This window comes from Drosophila subobscura, chromosome J (assembly GCF_008121235.1).
Source record: "Drosophila subobscura isolate 14011-0131.10 chromosome J, UCBerk_Dsub_1.0, whole genome shotgun sequence".
Classification (NCBI taxonomy): Eukaryota; Metazoa; Arthropoda; class Insecta; order Diptera; family Drosophilidae; genus Drosophila; species Drosophila subobscura.
The window spans coordinates 13,795,648-13,821,134 of NC_048532.1; the positions used below are offsets into that span (position 1 = coordinate 13,795,648).

At 48.7% G+C, this 25,487-nt stretch overlaps 2 protein-coding genes across 2 annotated transcripts in view; both read right to left on the minus strand.

Moving 5' to 3' along the window:
- The window catches only part of LOC117893418 (putative dipeptidase CPSG_01350), a 71,277-nt gene that overhangs the window by 34,761 nt on the left and 11,029 nt on the right, over positions 1–25,487 (minus strand). The window lies entirely within an intron of this gene.
- Positions 22,190–24,167, minus strand: LOC117893420 (succinate dehydrogenase [ubiquinone] flavoprotein subunit, mitochondrial). The gene has a single exon (XM_034800035.1). It carries the CDS (start codon positions 24,142–24,144, stop codon positions 22,219–22,221), a length of 1,926 nt encoding a protein of 641 aa, XP_034655926.1. The 5' UTR covers positions 24,145–24,167; the 3' UTR covers positions 22,190–22,218.

Below are 25,487 nucleotides of genomic sequence, written 5' to 3' on the forward strand. Positions count from 1 at the left end.
TTAACGACCTTTTAAATGTGCGTCTAATTATGTTTACGTGTTGTCCCGTCCCGGACGACACCCGAGACTCGGGAATGGCTGAATTGCGGAGCGAGTGGGAGTGGCAGTCTCGGGTCTGTCGCTCGCTAGCTAAATCCATTTGCTTACAACTTGTTAATAATGCGGGTTTACGGTCACTCAGTGTCCCAACGTGCCGAACCCTTGGCCAAAGTATTGTTTGAATTTTTAATTGGATGCGGATTTGGATGTGAACGGAGCTGTTGATGTGGGTGGCACGGCATCGGGTTGCTGGACAATTTGGTCTTCCAAGTATTTGGATTTCTTCGCTTTTCCTCTCCATGATTTATGAATTTGTTTTTGATAATCGCTCTCTCCACTAACAGTGTTCTTAGTTCAGCTTTAGTAGCCCCAAGTGGCAGCAGCATAATTTCTTCATTATGTCAGGCGAATAAATAATTTAGATGGAAACTTATACTCCAATGATACGGGAAGCAAGCATCTTTATAATCCAATTTCCTCCGTTTCCAAGTAACAGGCATACTCCGAATCACCCTAAAAGGGAATTGTTAATTAAGTCGAAGGGCAAAGTACTTGTTTTGGGCTTGAAATTAATTTGGGCTTCGCTTAAAAATAATTAGAGCCCAATTTTGTGTTTGCCAGCACACCAAAAGTATACAATTTCAAAGTTCTCCTCTGTCGCTTGCCAGTCAAATGTCACTTTACACTTGTCATACATTCCTTCCCTCGGGCAGGATACCTTTGACCTTATTAAACTCAAGGCTAACCTTGAGACTTCGCCGGAGTTGCCTTGGGCAACAGCAACATTCATTTCTTATTTTTAAACCCAGCCCCTGCCGCCTTATGCCGCGTTGCATCAACAAATGATTTCGCATATTGCCACACGTATTGTAAATTAATAATCGCAGTGCCGCAGGAAGAGAGTGAAAACAAAGGAGCCTTAAATTATTCAAGACAGGGGGAGGGCCGGGATGGATTATTGGTTTTTAATAACCAACGTCTGGTGCTGCCTCGATAAGGTGGAGGGCGTAGCCCTGCAGCTCGAGCTTTACGGGCACTTGGCAAGCCCCGGAACGTGTAATCGGAGTGAAATGAAACGAATCCGTTGCGTTTACTGCATCGCTGGCAACAAAATGTTTTACTCGTCAGACGATGGACCAGACTCGAAGTTCGTTTCACGGGAAAGCAAACCAAAGCAGCAGCAGGTACAGGATACGGGCTACAGAATCTGTATTACAGATACACACCTCTCGCCATGGGTAATTAGACATTCATCAGCTAATGGGCCGCATTAACTTTATTGGCTTACGTAGCTTGAAATTCTGCAAGGCAACGGGTGCTGTGTCGAACTCAGAGGAATGTTTACGGAAGTCATTAACTGCATTTCACCACAATGCTAATTCGAGTTTGTCAAACGTAAAAAGTTTAACAGCAAATGCATTAGCATTGTCGGGAAGCATTAACCAAAGAGTACAGCATCTGCAGAGACATCTCAAATACTCATAAGTGATGCGGCACATTCCATTTCCCCCCCAACAATCATTTATCGCATTGCCTGCAGAGGCAGCATCCGATTAGCTGTCTGGGATTCTGCTTATGAATATTCCGCAGAATTATGGCTCACCGCTGCATGGCGGCTGAGATCGTTTCCGTGTAATAATAACATCAAATATCGCAGGAGAGCCATCGAGCTGGCGTCGCTCTAATGAGGGAAACTCATTTGGGTAAAAGCACAAAAGCAAAGCATTTTGCCCATTAAGAGGCATAATAATAAATACTTATCACTGGAGCAGCCTGCTCCGGCTAGGGGCCGGAGCATATTGTCGCTTGGCAGGGCTCCCCATAAGCTCTTTGCCACACCGCCTCCTTTCGGGGGCACAGATGTGCTCCGCAGTGTGTGGCGGCAAATGCCGTAAAACAAATGTAAAGTGAAATTGCTTTCTCTGTTGGCGGCAAACAGCGGCCACGCCCACCGCCGCACCGACCTCTTTGCTCTACGCCCACCGAAAAAATGAATGTGTGTGTGTGTGTGTGTGTGTGTGTGTGGGCAGACGGATGCGGAAACGGATGTGAAAAGTGCAGTCATAAATGTGCCGCCGCGCCGCCGTTCTGTAAGACGTTAATAATTGTCGACCGAAGGCGGAGAAACGCGCGGGGGATGTGGGTGTGGCTGTGCTGCCAACGTCAAAGAGATGAAATTTTCAAATTCGCACATTTTCCCTTTATTTTATGTGCTTTCTCCTTTTGGTTTTTGGCTCTGCGCTGCTCTCCGCCTTCGTTTACGCTCCTGCGGCAGGACCTCCCACAGGCGTCGCTTAGTAATTATGACAAATGCTAAAATATTGCACACATGCTCTGTGTGTACACACACATATGCGGCTCACTGTGCATGTCGCTGGGGGATTCCTGATTTTGTACTTTGGCGGTGGCCGCGCCCGCACACGAGTTAAATCCCAAAATAAACATACAAATCCCCTTGCCAAATCCCCATTTACAGCAAACTACTAAATCAAGGTTCAGTGCCAAAGCTCTCGGTGGTTTAGGTTGTCCCTTTAAACAAGGATACTTTCTGGTGGCTTTAACTTGAATTTTTTATATTTTACTTTAGATTCCTGCCATGCTGCCTCAAAGCTCGTTGCATCCTTGGGGCCCTGCCAATCATAGAAGTCAAGCAGCTGCCATTGCTGCAATGAGTTGTCCATCAGCTCAATTGCCAGGGCACTTCCCAGCTGATGAAACTATGAATTTTGCATCTTGCGACTGCCATCGAGACTTTGCTGTGTGGCATTACAAATTCGAATTCTTTGCCGTTGCACGGGAAGCTTGTACACAGTTCAATATTTTCCAATTACATGCACGTATCCCTTGGCTCTTGGCTTCCTGGGCCCAGCCACACTGCCATCCTGCCACGCACATTCGACTTTTCCAGCTTTTCCCCAGTGTTGTTCGAGTGGATTCTCGCTCGGCATTGAAATACAAACTTTAAATTGAATTTTTGCGGTTTGTCATTGTTCACATCCGGCATCTATGTACGCTCCAACAGCATCCTTCCACCCGCTCCCGTTTTTGGAGGAGACCCACATGAGTTCGAAAGAGTGCCCCGCATGGGTCCTATTCGCATTTTGTTTGTGGAAATGCGTTTCTAATTCAATTTGCTGTCAACGAGATGGAAAAAAATTGCCAGTTGCACTTTCAGCGAACGAGAATCGCGTGGGCGTGGCCGTTGTCGTGGTCCCAGTGTCATGTCTGCCCTGCCCGCCGTCTAACTTTTTGCGGTTTTGTGGAAATTATTTAGCTGTAAGTGATATCTTTTAATTTGCGAAAATTGCACCACGAACCGACTGCTGTCACATGCGAGTCCCCCCGAGAATTGTGGCGCGAGGAGTGCGCGTGGGGGGAGGTCTTTAATTGCCGTAGCCGTGGCCTGGACACTGGCATATGTTTGTGCAAAATCGCTTTGAAACGGATACCCAGCCATGAGTCCGTGAGTCATATAATGAATGGTTCTTTGGTAATGCGATTGCCGGAACGCGGAACGGAATGCAAATGCTACAATGGCATTCCAATTCAATTTGTATAACGGGTTATCCAATTATCTCTGCGATTTGCCGATAATGAGTCTCGCGCGGGGGAATTGCCCCCATGGCTGCACTCTGCCCCCACCAAATGAGTGCGAAAACAACACGGAAGTGAATGCGAAGAAGCAGAAATTATGCGTTACTTTAGCTCCTAATTAAGTGCAGAACTTTCTGCATGTTGTGGCCCCCCAAAAAACATTCAAATTAGAACGGATTAGCTGGAGTTTCGGCTCCCCCCAAAGTTCTCGGATCACGAGCCAAACTTTAAATTGAATAATCGAGCAAAAGCTGAGGCTGAAGTGGAGTTGCCTTTGTCAGTTGGCAAGTATTTACCAAGTGCTTTGCACACATTGTGCTTCGTTTTTATCTCCCAGCGTTGGCTCGACGCCGCTGCGTATGCGTAATGTTGCAGGCAACTCGACTCGAGTGTTTAAAGAGTAATTTGCATGGGCCCCGGGCCAGGAATTTAAGAAATGAGGTTCACCATTCACGATTCAGCAGTGGAAGCAGATCCCAAAAGTACATTTTACATGGAAACGATCAAGATAAAAGCACACACTCGTCGTCTGTGGAGTAGTCGTCCAGAGTGATGACAAAATTAAAGTTTTTTGCCACAAAATGGAATGTTCCAAAATGTCCTATTTTCCGCTGTATCTTAAAGAGATTCCCCCCTCTGCGGCACCTCTCAATACGAGTAGTCACACCGCAAATGCAAATGAAGTTCCACGAATTAAGGCAACGACCATAAAGGGAAGACTTTCAAACTTTTCCCCAACAATGCTGCCGGCCAGGACGTGTCCGCAATTGTGAATTTGAATTTCAATTATTTTCGGTTCGTCAATAGCCAGCTGAGTGCCAGAGGAGCGAGATCGTTGTGGGTCGATGCGAAGCATCGGAAGGGTCAAAGTTCTGGGCCAAAGCGCGTTGGCTCCGACGAAGCAATTAAAGAGCATAATTAAGTGTATTCCAGCTCGCCGCAGCAGCAGCAGCGACAGCGAGAGGCTCACTGCGGTTAAGTTGCCGCCAATTCAAATGCAAAATCCCCGCTGAGGCAGTCCGAATGGTGCGGCTGGAGGCTGTGGGAGTCGTCACTGATTACGAGATGGAGCGTAGAATGCAAAGCGACTTGGCGCTGAAAGTAGTCAGCGTTTATTTTGCGAGACTTGTGGCGAAGTGAATTAAATGAGAGACAGGCGCTCCTGTGACTGATGCTGGGACTGGGTCTGGTGTTGCAGAGCTGCTGGCTTGTGGAATTTGGTAATTAAAAGGACAGGGATTACATTAGCACGTACTCATGTCCCTGGGACATGGCAAAGAGGACACTGGACACGGGACAGCAACTAGTGGTCAGTGGTTAATTAAAGCGAGGTGCGGGTAGGGGCGAGGCAGGCACGGGGCTGGCCAAACAATTGGATGTGCCTCGTGTGCCTGTCTCCGTGCGTGCCACATGTTGGCCGCAGGGCCAAAGTTGTTTTCTATATGAAATATGCGCATTGACAGCCAGTTTGCCGCAGGACACGACACACATATCCACCGCACACACACAAGAGTCCAGCACGAGGGTAGGCAGAGCCTTTTCCCAGAAACCTTCACCCTGGCAGCCGCAAACCCGCAACCTCGTGAATCTGGTAACATTTACACCTGGCAGGCAGAAGTTTTTTGCGCTCAAAATGATAACAAAGGAGAGGGAATCCCAGCCAGGATACTTGGTAGGGCAAACATGGAGCTGATCTATGCAGATTGTACCTACGGAAATGGAGGAGAGGATCCTCTGCGACACGTCACTCTTCGAACAGCCCACGGGCAAAGGCTGATGCTGCTGCTGCTGCTGCCCTTGGGCCCAATGTGTGTTCTTTGGCTCTACCCAGCGATTGTGCGTGTGCAACGGGGGGCAGGGGCTGGTGCAACATGTTTGCGCTTCGCCACGGCACCCACTCTCACACTCCCACCCGTGGGAGGTGGAGGCTTTGAGTGTGTACTGCAGTTGAGCACGCCAGTTTACCTTTCAGCAGGAGTAATCATTGGAAAGCTGGCATCGGACATGACATGTGATCTGCTCCTGAAAGAGCTGCCTGCCTGCCTGCCTGCTGTCTGCAGCGAGATAAAAACGTTGGGGAAATTGAAAATGCTTCGCTCTCTGCAATGGAATGGACCCCGCTTTAGACTCATCAGAATTTTCATTGACAGTCTTGGTAAGTTCACAAATATACAGTCAAAGTTATCTTGGATAGAGACATGAATTTTGTTCATTGGAAAATTGAGGAATTTGCAAAGCAATGAAACTCAAATTTAAATGCATTTCCCCGCATTAAGTTTGTGCATTTTGTAAATATTTCGCATGTTGGCAGAAGCTGAAAAGCAAACACAAACTAATTGTAATATTTATTTGAACAATTTAGCGGTGTTTAGCCTCACGGCATGTACAAAGGGATTAACTCTATGCAAATACAGCAACACGTGTCGCAGGGCCATGTCTTCTGACAGTTTTGCACAAACAGATCAATAATTCATTTCATCCACAAATGGAAATTCAAATGCCTTCATATGGTATTCCCGAATCATATTGTATTCTGTGTGGGCAAAGCTGGCACACAAATTCTGAAAGCTGTTGCTAATTGACAAAATTCATTTGCAGGTGTCCAAGCTCCAAGATTATTATAGAAACTCAGAGTAGCCCTTGTACCTTCGCTGTCAGTCTTTGTAAATGTAGATTTTCGGAGCAACAGAATGTTCCAATGTCAAACTTCTGTTTCCAAACAGAACTAACTAATTCATCTTTCATATTCATCATGAACTTGCCCTGTGGCGCTAGTGCACTCCAATTTGCTGCGGTGAGTGGCCGTAATTAATTTGTGAAACACTTTTGGCCTCGGGGCTGCTGCCGCGACTTCACTGTTGACTTTGAGGCAATGACAGACAGCAAACACAAACAAAATCTGCGTCTCCCCAGAGGCCCATTGAGTGGGGGCACACATAAATGTTTCCAAGATGGCATCAAATGTGGAGATGAAAGCCGCAGCCGCAGCCACAGCACAAACGTGTAGACCGCCAATATCTGGTGAGTACTCTGTGCACTCTCTGCACTCTTTCCACTCCCTGTCTAAACACATTCATGCATACGTAAGAAAGAGCCAAAGGAAAACAAAGAGACATATTCAAATATTTTGACAAGTTCGCAATTAAACGTAGAAAAAGGAGCATGAGTAGGCATGGGGCGTGCATCAAGAGGGGGAAGTGAGCTTTAGGTGTATGAATCTCTTAGAGGATGTTCTATTTGTACATGTAGGTACATACAATTATGTACATACACTTATGTACGAGTATGTACTACTCTCGTTTGCAGCATTTTTCGTTAGGGAATGTTCTAAGAAATGAACAAAATAGCTGAAACTTTTGTTATAAATCTTCAATGCTTAACGAGCTGATGAATTCTTTCAATCACAGCCCGGAAGTAGCACATTGATTATTGATTGATGTAGCTAAAGTCTCTAGTGGCCAGCATTCCCATATTTCAATTGAATATTTCCTAACAGGCTTAAATTAATAAAAATAAATAAATAAATATACATTCCAGGCTGCTCCTGATTTGTAAATCTCGAGCATTAGAGACAAAACAACGACTTGGACAGCTGAACGAGAATCCACACTGCGAATCCCCCTAGTCCCGCCCGTGCCTAGGATGGAAGCGCGAGGCGGAGCGGGACGGGGCGGTCCCAGCCTGAATGGCTCTTGACGATAAGTACATGGGGCCGCCTGGCGTGCGTGCGTGTGCTCGTGTGGTCCCGGGGCTTTGTAAGTTTAAGTGGTAGATATTATTCAAAAGGAATTAAGACTGAAATGAAAAGCTTGTTGACGCTGACGAGCACGAGTGCGACGAGCACGGGCAAGGCAACGAGCGCCTCCCACAGCCCACCCCCTCCACGACTGTGGACTGCCTTCAGCAAATATGAATTCGCTATGCTTATGTGTGTGTGTGTGTGCGGTGTGTGTGGGTGTGTGGTTATCTCTGTTTGCTGCTGCTTCGTCGAAGGAAATGAGCAACAGCTGTGCGGGGTGGGGTGGAGGGGTCGCGGGTGCGGCTGCGGCTGCGGCCCTGCAGATCAGCCCTGCCATAAAACCAGCAAACTGCAAAGATGTGCGGTGCCGCTTGTGGTGCGCTTATATAACGAAGCCAAGTGTCAACACGATAACTTCATTACAGACAGAGCACAGTGGATGGAGGATGGAGGATGGAGGGTGAAGGGTGAGGATGCACAACAGGCCGAAGCCAATTTGAGGACAAACAGCACCAACTTGGCCTATTGCAGTGCGACCAAAGGACTTTCGGGGGCACGAAGGGAACGAGGTCAGGTCGGTGGAGTGTGTGCGGTGCGGTGCCCCGCCAGTAGCTCCACAGCTCTGGCCACATGTTCGCCTCGCTGCGTGCTAAATGAGTTTAGATTGCAGCACATAAATTACCATAGACTGGCAGAGCGACAAACGCCAGGCACAGCACAGCAGAGACATGGATATGGCAGACAGAGAGATGCCATCACAAAGGGACAACAGGCAGCTTGTCCAGATGGGCCTGGACAATGGGCCGAAACACGATCTGCGGATCAATGAAGGGAGTGGACTGCCACAGAGGCACTCTCGCAATTTTACCCACTGTGTGGCCAAGATGGTCTGCCGCCTGCCGGCCTGCCACAAATGCACTCTCCACTCCGCTCCGCCCCACAGCGCACACACGAGAGGAGAGCTCTGCCCAAATGCCGCAATCTGGTGAGCACCAAAATGCAAATACACCCACAAGGTGGCTCTGATGTACAGGAGGGATGCAATCTGGCCAGGAGGCAGGCCTCATCCGTCACTACCCACCTGCGGCGAGGCCAATTCATCAGGCAACAAGATAAACAGAGAGAAGCTCCAAATTACGAGAAACAATCGGTGGTGTTGGGGCAGGGGTTTTCCCTGGTTCCGCCGCAGCTGGCAACCATTTGAAATTCCATTCGTAATCCGTTTTTATGGCACCCAATTCACATTAAAGTTTTACTATTTTTAATTATTTAGCTTTTATATGCGAGTGCGAGCATTTCGCTCGGCAAATTCCTGGGGGACACATAAGCCTCTAACTGGGAGCTGGGCGTGGGCTGGGCCACCCACTAATTTAATTCCTCAGTTAAGCGTAGAGTTTCGGGCGTCCAGCCGCCGGGCAAACTCATTTACACGCCGCTCTTTAAAGCCAAAACGATCAGCAGTGCGTGTGCGCAATGTTGGGCTGTCAATTACAGTCTGGCTGTCAAATGTACGATTCGTGCAGTCGGTGGAGCAGTTGGAAAATTCACAAAAATCAATTGCCCCCCACCCACACCCTCGCTGTCACTTTCAATGGCACTCAATCAATCATAATTAACTTTCGAGCACTTTCACTTGAATCGCTTTTTAAATTGCCTTCCCGCCTGCAGCCCCGAAACAGAGACCAAACCAAACAAAAGTCAGAGTCACTCCGGGCCGTGCCTCCAGCTCGGACTTGTGCCGAGAGCCGAGAGTGCCCAAAGGGTTGCCATATCATGCGCAGGGCAATAAATCTCCGTGTAATAAGATTAAATTAGAACAAATGAGTTCATTTGTTCAAAGGCGAATGCCTCTCCAGCCAGGGGCAGGCATTTTAAGGGACTTTAAGGGGCGCTTTAAGGTCACACGCCAAAGCTGGGTGGGAGAGGAGCAGCAACAGAAAACTTCCTTCCAAAGCCATTAGGAATGCCAACTGGATTTTGCTGTTTTGACAAATCTGACGCTCGAATTGCTTCAATTGATCATAAAATCAAATAAGTGTCAAGACATCAACTTCAAGTGACTCGCGAGAACTTTTAATGGCAATGTGATGCTTCGAAATGCGGAAATGTTTAGCAAGAACCAATATGCTAAGAGGATTTATCAAGCAACATTCAAAACATTTATATTTGGAAACTTTAAACCAGAATAATATCGAAGCAGAAATTCTCCGTTTAAGCCATTCGACAACTGTTGCCTCAGTGGCTCCTCGCTGGAACATGTGCGTCCATGAACATGTCAGCTGCAATGTCGATAAAGTCACATAAAACTCACTCTCGGATTCATAAATTGCCAGAGAAAATGGCTGTGTGTGTGTGGCTGCCCGGTTATGAATAATATGCGACCGAGAATTATTGACAGCGGGAAAATTCATTGGCGTCGCCTAATTTCATTAATTTGATGCGCATTCAACAACATCGGCAGATTTCACAGATTGTGTCCCCTCGGTGTGTGCCTCCCCATCAATCCGCCCCATCGACCGCAGGGAGATTTATGTCTGCCTCTGGGTCTGGGTCTGGGCTTCGGCTTCAGCTTCAGCGGCATTCAGAGCCATTTGACCGGAAGTGACAAGTCAGCAAAATTGGCCCACTTACCTTTGGGCACCCAGCAGGCAGCACCCAGGGCCCAGCATTCTTTGACTATTGGCAGGGGAGGGCCTAGACCCATACATAATGTATGTGCGTGATGCCTAATCATCCATGGCTGTGAATGGCAAATGTCATTCGAGTTGTCGCTGTCCTGCGCAAGTCGTAGCTGGTTCCCCAGTGGGTTGGGCTCCCTGTCTCTGACGGGCCACCGCATACATTAGGAAATCGATTCTGCGTCGCAATAAAAATTGAACATTATGCATGCCACAGCCTCACCCTCCGTTCCGTTTATTTGCGGCCTCCCTCCTTGGACCCTGGGCTCGCTTATGATTTTGATTAATGTTCGCCGGAAGTCGGCCAAATGTTCCCGTCCATCAGCATAATCATAATGTCGTGGCTAATGTTTTTCCCCATTTAATGTGTTGTGTTGTCAATTGTTGCAACCTTTTCCGTTTACTCATGCAGCAGTCCAGGCATCATCAAGAGTCACTTGGCATCAAGTATTTATACCAAATGGAGCTGACAGATGGAAGTGAATGGAATTGGAGTTGAAGTGGCATCTCATTCCTCTTTAAGACAACGAAACTCAACGTGGTGAGGCAGCTGCTAAGTGCGCCAGGAAATCTATTAAATGTGTGCGTGGAAATTCGAATTGAAGTCCAGCAGCGATGCTCCCAAATCGGCTGCAGATTGGGGGACTGCCTGGATGTCCTGTATGTCAATGGTTATGGTAATGTTTGCCTTCATTTTCGCTCTCGCTTTCGTTGTTCGCTTTTGTGTCGAGTATTTCTCTTTGGCCATGTTTGACACTTGTCCGACGTTGGGTAACTTTTTGTGGCCTCCGCTTCGACAGCCGCTCCACCCCGGGCACGTCCTCGTGGACAAACACGGCCATTGTTGTGGCATGGTCTCCGCTCGCTTGTCCTTGCTGCAAATTGCTGGCGCTGTTGTCTTTTCATATTCCTCGCACTTTCGGCATCGTTTCAATTTTCTTCTTTCGCCTCATTTTGCTGCTTTTCCCAGTTCACATTTCTCATTTACCCATTTATCTTTGCAGGCGTGTCAGAGTACGGAAATGTGGACTTTAATGGGCGGAGGGGCGGACCCAGGAGCAGCAGCAGCAGCAGCAGCAGGCGGCCTTCAAGCCTTAATCCTCCGAAAATAAAACTGCATTCAACAGTCGATTGGCCAGGCGGCAACCATTTAACATGGAGCCAGCAGATGCTCCATCGGAGTCCATCCGTGCTGCCTGCTCAGTGGCACGATTAATCAAACTAATCAATAATTCATCAAATCAACGTCAGGAAGGACAATCAAAGCGAGTCCCAGGCCTGGGCTGAGCTGGGCGTGCCGTTTCCTCCGTCTGGACATGAAAAATCGAATCACTTGCATTTTCACATCAATTTGCTCACTTTGTTCCAGCTCTCCGTTCAGGCCGGGCCGGGCCAGGCCAGGCTGGCTGCTCTTTAGCCCCATCCGGACTGTCCGGAGCTGTGGCCCGAAAGCATTTCGAATATCTCAAGAGTTCTAATTGCGAGGAGAAGTGGGGTTGCTCCTACGAGCACATTCAGCAGATGCAGTCCCCACTCCGAAGCGCAATGATTGATGAGGTGAGGGCCCCAAAGCCCTGGCCCCGGACACAGCCACTGGTGGGCGTGCCAGTGGGAGTCTATGCGAATATTTACATTTGTGTAAACTGCTGTAGCTGGCTGGCTGACTTCTCGCTTTTATGTTGGGACCAGGTTAACATGTATTTCCGATTTTATTGACTGCAACGGCACACCGCGCCGCACCGCAACGACAATGAAGTCACGTGGCCCCCAAATTGAATTTCAAATCATATTTTCAATAAGTTTGCAAGTTCTGCGATTCGCTGGCGGCAAGTGCAGAAAAGAGTGCAGAAAAAGTAAAAGTCCAGGTACGAAAACGAATGCGAGTGCGGGTGGGAGGGGGAGCACTCTCGCACAACAAGTTTGTAGGTAAAACCCGTGACAGGACAACATTCCCCATCCCCCTGTGCTGTCCTGCACAGTGGTATGAAGTTGCATTTTGTGGAATGGAAAGGAAATTAATCCCTTGACGGACAGCACAGCCAACTCTTGGACCAACTGATTCGTTGTCAATCAAATTCGAATATCTGATACAATCTCGAAATCTCTTTCTCTGTCCCACTGTTCCCGCCGCGTGGAGCACCAAGCGGAATGTGAAAAATGACTTGCAATGTCTGCCACGAGGCAAAGTTGTTCATTGCATTGTTGTAACTGTTGATGTTGCAACATGCGACGGGAAAGTGGAAAGTTTGCGAAGGCGGGGCGAAAGGTGTGTACGGACATGGGGGTGGTGGGTATGGGGACTGTGTGCGTCGCACATCGTTAAAAAGGAAAATCAATTCCACGGCAACCTGCGCCTTTCACGTTGTTTGCTGTGGCCCAACCCACGCACACACACAAACGCATGCCTCCTCTGCCGAAGAGGACTGTCGTTGCAAGTGCTGCTGCTGCTGCTGCTGCCGGCTGATGATGATGACGATGCTGATGATGTTCCCGACAAGATGGGGGATTGGTGCGGGTCCTGCCTTGCCGCTATCCTTCCCCTTTGCCGACAGCTGCCCCGCCTTGCTGACTTGCAAAATATTTGCAAATTTATGCAACACTCACCTGCGCTGAAGCTGAAGCTGTAAGCTGAATTACGGTAAATACACCTGCACACACACACACACAGAGCACACAGAGTCACACACACACGCGTGGTGGGTGCAGTAAACATTATTACGGTAAAAAAGAGAATGGGGACACACGGTCCGCCGCAGGGCCATGATCAATCCGGTTGCAAACGTTCTCTGGCGGATGCAGCTCCCCTCCACACCCGCCCCCCTAGGAATGCCTTTAAAGCAACTGTAAAAACTATCATGCAAAACTATGCCCAAGGTGTCGCCCCTGCAAGGTGGAAGGTATGCACATACATACGGTTTACCGCACACACACACCTCACCTTGTTTTCATTGGCCTTGGCTATTCCCCAGCGCACGCCTCATAAATATGCGAATGAGTGAAAGCAAAGAGCGAGAATGAGAACTGAAGATAGAGAGGGAAAGAGAGAGAGAGTGAGCAAAAGATAAGGGGTAAACTTTAAATTTAATTATCTTCAGTGAGCAACGGATGGCGGGGCAGCCGGACGCACCCATGGGAAAAGTCAATTCATAAAAGTCAAGTGGACAAGGCGCCCGCCCCCAAGGAGACAAAGTTGAGTATCTGTGGGGCATGCCGGTTTCCAGTTTCACTTTTGTAGATGGAAATATGTTTGTCCTTGCGTAATGGTCGACAGCGAACTGCCAAGCAATTCAATAACATTCTTCAACTGATTGCTATCAAAATACCACTTATATTTCATATCCACTCGTTACAGGCCCGAGAGAGTCAAAGATTCCATTCAGTGTTTTTCTTATTGTCCTGCCTGACCAGACCGCCTCGTTGTTGGTTAATAGTTGGAGCATTGAAATCGAATCCTGCATCGGGACTGCAAAGCGGCCGCCTCAATGGCCACTAGAGAGCTCGAGCGGCAATTTATGGGGGCAGGCGACTTGAATGGGTTAAAAGGCCCACGGACATGGACACGGACACGGACGCCGACCCCAAGCCGCCACTGAGCTTCAATTGGAGTCGGGCAGCAGCAGCCACAGCAGCAGCCGCAGCGCAGAGGCGCGCGCAGTCGTGTGGCTTGAGATTTCCCAGCATTGATTTTCAATTTGTATTGCGGCACGTGAAGTTCTTCCGCTTCATTTACTATGCGGAACGGGGCGAGGGATGGGCAGATGGAGATCAGACGACGGCGCCTCTTCGACTAAGTGAGTAAACATCGAGTCGGTAGCCAGCTATCCCAACTATCCTGCGGTGACTCGGAGCCATTCGAGCGCCAAATGACCGCCCATCATCGTCTATGCGGAACACGAAGAACCCAACCCAGACCCAAGCCAACCCAACCTCATCCTCAACTTCTGCTTCGGCTTCAGTGCAAATTGAATTAATTTGGCCACCTCCATTGAGCAGCCTGCCCCACGGCTGTTTGTCCGCCAAAAGCTGAAGCGGAAGCGTGTATGCAAAGATCAACAGCCGAGCAGAGGACAGGGTGTAGCTCTCGGCTCTATGCAATGGATTTTTACTTTTTACTTTACCCCCTTTATGCAATGCAAACAAAAACAGACTCTACTCGACACAAGGCCCCACGGCACACGGCACACGGCACACCGCACACACGAACGGCTCTCGGAGCAGGCATTCGAAATTGCATTCGAGCGAAAGTGTAAGCAAAATGCTGAAAAATACTGATGCTGCTGCTGCTGCTGCCACACGTACTCGTATTTGGAGCCGTTGCCTAATGAAGTGGAAGGCACTTGGCAGAATCCTGAGCTGCCACATGCACACAAACGCACAAGATACATTTTCTAAGGAAAACAAACCATAAATAGCCCAGGAGCTCAGCCTATTCAATTTGGCCAGAATTTAAATTGTGTGGATAAAAGGAATACCAATTTCCGTGTTAAAAGTAAGTTTTTCGATTTTTGTGGTTTAAATATAAATCAATTCCGCTGAAATGCACTCAATGCAATCTCGTTCTCTTATGGGTGGAAGTGTTTGATCTGAAAAGAGCCTTAAATACCCTTTTAAAGGTTATCAAACCTTTGGCTTTACTGTTTAATTTCGTATATAAATATTTCATTAAATAGTTTCAATATCAATATGTTAATATTTGGACACCGACTTATGGGCTCGTGGGCACCACTGTAGATACAGGATTTCGACAACCAATACTCGCTGTGTGCATATATCAGTGAGCTGCAGGCGAATTGCTTTCCTTCCTGCCTCATTTGTGGGAAAGAGCATTATCAATAGGCAGCAACGTGCATCAGTCTGGCAGCAAAGGACTCTCTGTGGAGGCCTGGCCTGCAGCCAGCAACCGACTATTGTGTGTCACATTCATTCCCTATTTTAATTGGAATCCGCATTTAATTTTCCTGCTTCTTGTTGCTGCGCTGCATAACAGATGCATTGGACCATTGGCTCTCGGCTGTCGGCTGTCGGCTATGGCCCATTGGTTATTGTTTCATGAAATATGGAATTTTCACATTTAATATCTCGCTGATAAATGGATTTCATTTCGTCGCATGCCACACACAAAATAATTATGCAGCGAGCGATTTTAAATTAAGTCTCTTGTTTTTACCACAATTTTCTCTATCGAGTTTTTTCGTTTAATGGCTGGGGCTTAACCACAGTTAAGCAGACAGTAGCCCCACCCCCCATGTCCCATTCCCATTCCCTTGTCAATTGTTTATGACTGCATTTACTTTTTAATTGAATTATACGCCATATTGAGCTTTGGTTTAATGCATCGATGAGCTGCAATTTGTATTTGTATTCGAGTACATGAAAGTTCACATAATGATGCTGATGTTTTATTTTATTTTAGAAATTATGCATTCAATTAATTGAAATCCTTCGCTTGTAAATCGTTGCAGAAATCACCCCTCCATATACATATATGAAAACTAATTTGGAAATTCTCTCAACAGCAGTGGGGAGCATTTCTTGCTGTTTGCTGTTGGTTTTCCTTCCACCAACTAAATATGAGCAGCGAGCTGACAGCAGAGAGGAGAACACAAAATTCCTGTCACAAAATTCCGGGCCAAGCTCAAAATTGCACAAACGAAATACTTTCGATTAATAATGGATGCACGGGGGGTTCAGTCCTTGGGCAGGGGCCCAACCAAGCCCGCTCGACTGGCGAATCAATTGACAATGAACTTTCAGCTCGAGCGACTGTTGCGAAATATTCTCGATGCCAGTGAAATTTATAAATAGAATTTTCCATTTTCCACTCTTCATGCTGGAATGGGTTTGTGTCCTCAGCTCTGGAGGGGCGGGGTCAAAGGAAAGCAACGGACAAAATGGCAGCAACTTTGTTGCGATAGTTTTCCTTTTCCTTTTTCGTTTTCGTTTTCGTTTTTCCATCCTGCCATTGTGGGTCAAGAGCAGGAGGGTACGACATGACATCCCATCGCATCCCCCTCCCTGGCTCAATTACGAGACCAAGCACAAATCATTAAACAAAATAATAATTTCCCCAGCAAAAGGGGCGGGCTGATGTGATGGAGAGTGGAGAATGGCCGGAACTGACAAATTGCTCGGGCATTGGGCCCCAGCAGGGCCTTGACGGGGCAAGCCTCCACACACACCTAAAGCGGAGGGACAGGCACAGGCCCGGGTCCTGGTTTCGGGCGAGTGTCAAGTGCAGGGCATCAAACTGTACGAGGCCAGGACCAGAGCAGGACCAGAAGGATGCTTACATTTGCCGCTGTCCAGCCTTGGGTCCGGCTGTGTGAGGCATGAGGCATGAGGCACGAGGAGCATACATACATAATTTAGCCCACTTCTGCACGCACTTGGGCAAGATGTGCCTGCAGCAAGATGTGGCAATGGGGCATTTGGAGATTGTCAAATGTGGCAGGCAGCAGCACACCAGCCGCAGCCCCATCCCCAGGCGAGGCAGCCGTCGCTCTGTGAAAAATGCGAAAAACTTTCTCAATAATTTGCATACTTTTCGCCGCTGCGAGGAAAACTTTTACGAGTGCCATGCACGCACGAGTCCTGGGTCCCGGGTGCTGCCTGCTGAATCCTGGGTCCTGGCAACGCGGAAATTAGAGCTCGCGCGGGAGATGAGTATAAATTTTCACACTTTTCGCGCGAGCAAACAAAATTAACGTGCAGCCGGCAAACTTAAAGACACGCCCCTCGGCCCCCTTTTGCCACTTGCCGTCGCCTGTATATCTGTTTGGCTTGCCCCAGAAACCGCAGTGCCAACAAAAAGTTGCACGAATGCAAAAAACCTTCTGCAAAAATGTCACAAAAAGTATTCGGGCCTGGAGCTGGCGCAGGTTCAAAGGGACTAAAAGTAGTTTCCTGCCCCGGATCCGGGCGCCCTTGCCACATCGTCCGCCTTTCACGCTGTGAAAAGCGACAGCATTTTTACGGCAAAGCGCGCACTTTTCCCCCGGGAGCCGCCACTCCACGCTCCTCCTCCTCCTTGCTCTCCGTCCACTTGGTGGCTAAAACGACACGACACGATACTCCAGTGGCAGCACTACTTTGGCCACATTACGGCGGCACCCAACCAAGACCCTTCCTCCCGCGTACTGTAGTGGGAGGGCCAGCTTGTTGCTTCTTGCCGTGGCCAAACTGCAATTAGCAATACTCCCTGCCGCCTGTCCGCTATCACGGGCTTCCTTCGAAAGTTTCCCATTTAAAAGTATTGTCAAATAATTAACAACGTTGCATTAAGTACTTTCTGGCTCTTCGGACAATCATTCAAGCGCACTGTCAGCAGTGGAACTGGCACCATTTCGCTCTTCGTTCGCTGGCAGATGAAGATAAATAATTGGGAGAAGAAACACTTCCCCACTAATTGATTTCGAGGCAAGAGGCAGCACTTTTTAGATGCCGAATTTCAATCGTCTAATTTTAAATACCCCCAGCAATAGCCAATTAATTAGGTTGCTGCTGAGGTTCATTCTCGGTGGCGATAATGTTGGTCGAGGTCCCACATTTCTAATGTGGGAATTTCGCCCACGGGCTCGGGCTCTCTGGTAAATTATACAAAAATGTGGCATGCATACCCGAACATTTGCTGCTGCTGCTGCTGTTGCTCCGGGTGAGATGGGTAAATAAAACGCAAAACAAATGAATATAAATGGGAAGGCAAACCAGGTCCAGGGTCCCAAACAAGTACAACGCTCCAACGAAAAACGAAGAACAAAATTGCAACAAAATGTAGTTGCTTTCTGTTGCTTCTACTGCCTCTGGTTGCAGCTATCATTGCTGGCGGTTGGTTGCTGTTTTTCCTGCTCAGAAAAAGGACCATTAATGGAAATCTGCTGTGGAAATTTGCCTGGTTGTGTGTGTTTGTTCACGGGTGCATGGGTTGCATGGGTGTAATAAGGCAGCTGCAACTGGTCAAAGCAGTGCAATGGGAAGTAGCTCTGGCTCGTGTCCGTGTGCCACAAAGTGCTCACATTACTCATGCGGCCCGTTGGCCAGCACGTAGCATCGGAAAGTTCAGAGAGCCAAAGCAAACGGCAAAGCTCAAGAAAAACACCGCCTGGCCATAATAAAATGATAAATGAGAACGTGTACTTTAAGCTAAACGCATTTTAATTTGAAAAACGGCAGCAGCCACTCCCTGGACAGGCCAGGAAGGACAAGGAACTGCCGGGCAAGACGCAGGCAGAGGCAGTGCCAGGGCAGAGTGGTTGAGGGTCGAACATGAGACTTGGACGAGGGCCAGGGAGCGACTACAATGTTGAAGGAATAGTCTGGAACCGTTTGCTCATTTCTCGTGTTTGCTCTTAATTATGCATTCCCAGCCAGGGCATTGAGAGAATTTTTTGTTGCTCCCAGCAGTCCCAGGATTCGTATGCTAGGAAGCTGCTTGGTGTCTTCCTGGGGCAGTCGTTTATGCAAAACTCATTTGACTACTCTGAGAGCAAGGCAAATGCAATGCCTTTCCAATAGTGTCAACTCGAAGTGTGGGTGCAATCATCAGAACTCTTGTCCCACCTCGACCCGCTCCTGCAGCTCCTTCCGGCAGGTGGCAAATGTTGTCCGACACAACAGGAAGGCGGCCGGCCTATTCAAATTTACCTTTCGAGTCGCCTCCCCTGCCTCTTCCTGGCTTGTTTGATTTCTGAACTACTGGGCTTTCCCCTAGCTGCTGCAACAAGGTTCGTGCTTCCAGCAGCCATCCATCTCCCCACACGAAGGTGCAGAAATTTATAAACCCATTCTAACCATCACCTTTCGGAGTGTGTTCAAAATTAAACTGCATGTGAGTGTCTCCACTCTTAAACTTTCCGTGTTGAGTAGAGTAAGAATAAGTTTTAAATAAATAAAGAAGCCAGCGAGAAGAAGGTACAAAACCTATAAACTATTCCGTGAGAGTTTGCAGTGTTTTGGCTGACGGTTTTCTGACGGTGTTTGTGTGATAAGTGCCACAGCTTACTCTCCATTTGAATCCCAATAAGTAGCCGCACAAAAGCTACCAAATATATGCATGGAAATTCACTTAATGATTGTTAATTTGTTTGCGAGTTGCGCCACTCACTTTGCCTCATCTTGCGGCACCTTGCCACACTTCCCCATGTGCATATGCATGTCTAGTCTTTGCATACTTTCGAGCAGCCGTCTCTTCAAATAGAAAATATTTATAAATTGTTTTTCGATGGCATGCTTTCGGGCTTGTTTGAGCGAAATTGATTTTCCATTCAGAAAATGCACTAAATTCGGTTTTTGGATTTGTGCATCAGTCTACGAGGAAGCATATGTGCAGATGAATGTCTGTAAACACTCACAGAGACACTGGGTATTACATTTTACGTACATGTGTCCCCACCCCACGTAATCGACGGACTGCATATGGAAATCCCCCGAACAGAACGTACCTGAAAGCATATAAAATGGAAATACAGGTGAATTTTATTTGTTGTGTAGAGCAGAGTGTATAATTTAATAATAAATCAAATTCATGCAAGCCAAAGTTTTGTCAGACCCTACCCCAGTCCCCAGCTTCAGCTGCTGTTCAGGCTGGGGGAAAACCAATACGGAAAACCAAGCAAAACAGTAACAAAACGGATGGGAAACACTGCAGTTTGGAATATTCGGAATAGTTTGTTGGAAAAGCGGTCAAGCCGTAGAGAAATATGCCGAAATTGTAGGCATTTTCCAGAGTGGAGTGAGTGCCTTTGACTCGGTTTAGGCCCAGAGCGATCCTAATGGAAATTATGATGTGGATATGAATGAGGTGGCCCACTGATTGAGTCAAAGGAAACATACATACAACAGGCCCCCGGCCACGGAACACACATTCCCCGAAAATAGTACCCTGGACCAGACACTCGATGTTACTTCAAATGCCATGCGGAACACACATTCGGTTCTGGTATTTTATACCCCTTCAGGGGAGGGAAAGAGCAATGCCAGAGCAGGACAGGGGCTTAAGCTGAAACATTTTGTTTTGCAATGAAGTGCAGAAACAACTTCGAGAGCTCCAGTAAACTTTGCTCCTTAGTGCACGTGGAAGGGTCTTGCCGCTCCTCGCCGCACCCGCAACAATGGCGGAAAAGTGAAATGTAAGGAAAAGGCAAAGGAAAAGCAGGAGCAAAAGCAGAAACAGAAACAGAAGCCATGAGCTGTGATGTGCAGGGGAAGGAGCCACAACAGTGGCTGGTTGGTCCGACTCTCTGTCTGTGCCCCTGCGGCAGACACTCGAAATTGGATAATAAAATATCCAAACAAAGATTAGATTTCCTCCGTTTCGGTTTGTTGTCTCTCGAGAGAAAGAGGTAGACATGCTCTGATTTCCGAGCAACTATTGCCAGTCAATTCTTCAATTTACTCCATACATAATCCTTATAATTACAGACATGCTTCAATTTACGAGCCCAGCCTTTTATCATTTAAAGGAATAATTGAAGCTGAAGTGAAGAGGGAGCCACTGCACCTCGACTTGAACCCAAAGCCCCAGCAGAAGCCAGCAAGACGAAAAGTTTATTATACAAGGAGATACCCACAAAGTTTTGAGCAGAACTTCAAGTTTTGCTTCTCACCACTGAATACTTTTTGGAACTTATTTAAAGACTGCATTTAGAAACGTCGAGCAACAACATATTTTCTACAAGAAGAGACAGACTTTAAAGTGTACAAAGTTCTGATAGTCCCGAGGAATAGAGTGACGGTTAATAATGGAAATATTCAGCATTCAATTTGAGGAAAGTATCAACAATTCATTTACTTTATATAACAATAATCACATTATGCAGGGTTATAAAATTATTCTGAATTGTATTTATATATTTTATGCAGCAATTCTCTCCAGGTTGAACATTGGCTTCCATTCCACAGATCTGCATCCATTAGTGTCAGCTTGGAATAAACAGATTCAAAGTCCCAGAAAAAATGCCCAGTAAACCTCTTTAGGGCCTCTGCAGACGACATTTGCTGTGGCCCCCGCTGGAAGGTTGAGTTGCGAGAACTATTTTTTATGACCAAAGGAACGTGCACCATGTGGCCAGGGGGCGGGCGGAGGAAGAGGGAGTATCATAAAAATAAATGAAAAGGTCACTTTGTATTGGTTGTGGGACAATTTAACACAGGCAAATGTGTATGCAACTGTAATCTTTCTGTCGGTGGCAGCAGCAACAAAATGAAATGCCAACAATTGTGTACACACACACATTGCCCCATTGTGGGGCATGCCACACGAAATAGTTTGGGCCTGTCCTTGGAAGGGATGAGGACGGATCCCCTAATGGGGATTGTAGCCTCTTGTTGCTCCTAGGCCGAGCAGCACGGGTGATTGTGCGGTCCTGCACACACACACACACACACACATGCATAAGCCGTAACAAGCGCCATTATTATTGGGGCATTCCATCCCATCTCTTTCCATTCATTCCACCCACATGTGGCCAAATGAACATGTTAAGTTTTCAACAGCCATAAATTATTTCTTTACCAGGCGAGGCCAGGCACCGGCACCGGCACTCGGCTTTTTCTCTATGCTAAATACCCCTAAATGAATATAATTTATTGTGGTCATTACGGGGAGACTCCTGCTCCTGCCGTTCTAGGATCCTCCTGCACAGACACTCGTACAGTTGTGGTCACAATATTAGTTGGCCAAAAGCTTTTTTAAACTTGTTCCAAAACAAATGTTGTCCCACAAGGATGTCAAATAGTTGGAAAAAAAGTATAAAATAGTGGAAAGAGTTTAACATTCATTAAATGCCAGAATTCCTATAAAATGCGTAGCTTAATTCTGACTATAAGTTATGGAAAATATTTACATAATTCCAAAGCATTAATTTGCTGCCTGCAGCTGTGTTGTGTACTCAGAAATCATCACCCAACAAGTAGGCGTGGCTCCTTCGGGGGGTAATTATTTACTTGCAGGCATCTGCAGCAGTCAGCGACAGAATCTGGTTGTCTGGCAGAGAATCCGCAACTTGGGCATGGAACTGGTAAGAAGATTCTGCCCGTGGATCTTTGGCTGAATCCCTAACGAAGTTATCCATTGGCATGACATTTATTTCAAATTAAATGCAAAATGTTTTAATTGAACAAAGAAAGAGAAGAAATGTGTGGAAAATGTGTGTAAAATGAGTGACTGTAGTATTAATAGGTGCGTGGTGCCGGCGGTATCGAGGCCAGCGTATCGTCGAGTGTTTTGTCGATGACCTCGCGGTACTTGATGGTGGCGCATCTCTCGTCTCCCTGGGCAAAGGTGAGAGTGTGCTTGCGCCAGTGTTCCTCCAGTTTCTTCTTTTTCTGCCCCTCCAAGGGCTTGGCGTAGTCGTACTCATCCAGGCGCACCTTGAAATCCTCGCGGGAATGGGAGCCACGCGACTCCTTGCGGTTCTCCATGGCGGTGATGATGTGCACCGCATTGGCCAGCATATTCTGGAGTTCGAGCGTCTCGACCAGGTCCGTGTTCCACACCATGCTGCGGTCCACGACCTTCACTTCCTTGAACCGCTGGCACAGATCGGCCACCTTCAGCAGCCCCTCCTTCAGCAGCTTCCCCTCGCGGAAGACGGCCGCGTGTCCGGTCATCGTGCGCTGCAGTTCCATGCGGAGCACGGCGGTGGTCGACTTGCCGTCGGCACAGCGAAGCTTCTTGAAGTTGTCCAGCGTCTCCTCGGTGGCCTTGTCGTCCACGTCCGGCGGCGTCTCGCCCGGACAGCTGTTGGCCGCAATGGCCAGGGCACACGAGCGCCCAAATACGATCAAATCGAGTAGGGAATTGGCGCCCAGTCGATTGGCGCCGTGGACGGACGCGCAGGAAGTCTCGCCACAGGCGTAGAGACCCTGAATGGGCTGCTCCTTGCCCTCCTTGTCGAGGGTCACCACACGGCCCATAAAGTCCGTGGGAATGCCGCCCATGTTGTAGTGGACTGTGGGAAGTACTGGCACCGGCTCCTTGGTCACGTCCACCTTGGCGAATATCTTGGCCGTGACCACAATGCCCGGCAGGCGCTCGTGTATGATCTTGGGATCGATGTGGTGCAGCTGCAGATGGACGTGATCCTTCAGCGGGCCACAGCCATTGCCGGCCAGCACCTCCATGGTCATGGCCCGAGCCACCACGTCGCGGGAGGCGAGATCCTTGGCGGTGGGCGCATAGCGCTCCATGAAGCGCTCTCCCTTGGAGTTCAAGAAGAACCCGCCCTCGCCACGCACACCCTCGGTGATCAGGCAGCCGGCGCCGTACATGCCAGTGGGATGGAACTGAACGAATTCCATGTCCTGGAGCGGCAGCTTCTGGCGCGATATCCAGGCATTGCCATCGCCCGTGCAGGTGTGTCCCGCTGTGGTGGAGAAGTAGACACGGCCGCAGCCGCCGGCCGCCACCACCGTGTTGTTGGCCAGGAAGCGGTGCATGGTGCCGTCGTCCAGCTTCCAGGCCAGGCAGCCAGCACAGCGTCCCGCCACCATGATCAGGTCCAGCACGAAGTAGTCGATGAAGTAGTGGCACAGATCGGCGTACTTGACCGTCTGCCCGTACAGCGTGTGGATGAGGGCGTGGCCCGTGCGATCGGCCACGGCGCAGGCGCGACGCGCCACACCGCCCTTGCCGTAGCCAAGGGTCTGGCCACCAAAGGGACGCTGGTAGATCTTTCCGTCCTGCTTGCGGGAGAAGGGCATCCCGTACTGATCCAGCTCGTAGACAGCGTTCTCCGCCTCGCGGCACATGTAGTGGATGGCGTTCTGGTCGCCCAGCCAGTCGCTGCCCTTGACCGTGTCGTAGAAGTGGAACTTCCAGTCGTCCTTGTCCATGTTGCTCAGTGCCGCATTCACTCCGCCCTGGGCGGCCACCGTGTGGGAGCGTGTGGGGAACAGCTTCGAGATCATTGCCGTCTTGAAGCCCTTCTCGGCCAGCCCGAAGCCAGCGCGCATGCCAGCCCCACCAGCTCCAATCACGATGGCATCGTACTTGTGGTCCTTCATGGCGTAATCCTCCTGGCAGCCGCTCAACGCTGCAGTTCCATGAAGGCGGCGCACATTGAGGGGCTTCAACAGCGCAAAGGAAAGGCGACGCATTGTAAATCGTTGAATTTCCACTGTTTCGTTTCAAATTGGAATTCTCAACGAGTTTGAATGGAAAGCCAAGGAAATCTACAGATTATTGTATCTACATTTGTATCCACAAATCGAGCAATTATGCAAAGTACACTTTTTCACATATTTTAATACTCGTTTAGACGTTTCAAAGTTGACTTTGTTTTGCCAGCTGCTGTTTGCCAAGTAACACCATTCCCCGGGCAAGCATTGGGCGAGCTTTAAGCTAGCCATTTCCATGGAAATCCTGCAGCCAGAAGATGAGCAGCACACCGCGCAGCCCACATTCGATGGCGATGTCTATGGCATGGCCGTAAATAAAGCGATGGCGATGGCCCAGAGCAAACAAGAGCGTTTCGGGCCCGGGCCGGGCAAACACACTTAAGCCAGCTCTGGGCCAGGCCATATGCAAATGGGTCTGGGGTTTGGGTCTGCTTTCGAGGCGGGGCAAACATAGCGGCGGCGGCGGCGGCGGCAGCGACGGCCAGGCCCCGGCCGGCACCAGGGCTGCGCGAGGGCCCATCGGATGGGAGGGCGAGCGAAGAGCGGCCGAGCTAACGAAAGACTTCAAACACGAACTCTATCTGGCTGTGTGGGTTGCATTCGCATCGCCTTGGACGTAGAACTTGGATTTTCCGCCGGCTAATGGCCCTGTTCCGCGGCAAAGGATGTATTTGCGTGTCCTGTGCAAACCGGCAGACCATTCGGGCTCTCGCGTGTTCGAGTTTATGTGTTTACAACGGCCTAATTGAGGCGGGGAAATTCGCTTAGGCGGCCATAAAATCGAATTGTTTGCAAACACGCGCAGAAAGGACGCAAGGATGGGCCATAAAGGATGGCACAAAACGCCGCTACAATGCCCGTGCGGTGAGTATTTAGGGCAAGGTCGCGCTCCCGGAAAGGGTTGTGGAAACTGTTGCTGCATTTCCGCGTAATACCGAGCGATCCTCCGCTGTCCGGACGGGGCTCTTAATGAAAGTGCCGCGCCGCACCCGCACCCGCACCCGCGATCGCTTTAATGAATGGCGGGCCAAGAAGGTACCCGTCACGGGTGCGACAACTACATATGTACATTCGTGAGTGTATTCATTTCGATTCACTTGTGTATCTATCTGTCAGATACAATTCCCATTCCCCCCCATTTTCATGTATTTTATTGAACTTCGGAGTCTGTTGATTTTTCCCATTTACTCGCTCGCCGCGGGCTGTTGTAGACCCCAAATCGATAGCCACATTTGAGTGTGTGCTGTTTGTCTTTCAGCGCCGCAGAATGCCCAACTTTTTACCATTCCCAGACCATCTCCAGCCCAACTCTTAAATGGAAT

Coding starts and splice junctions, on each gene's coding strand:
- LOC117893420 (XM_034800035.1), bottom strand. CDS start 24,144: ATGCGTCGCCTTTCCTTTGCGCTGTTGAAGCCCCTCAATGTGCGCCGC.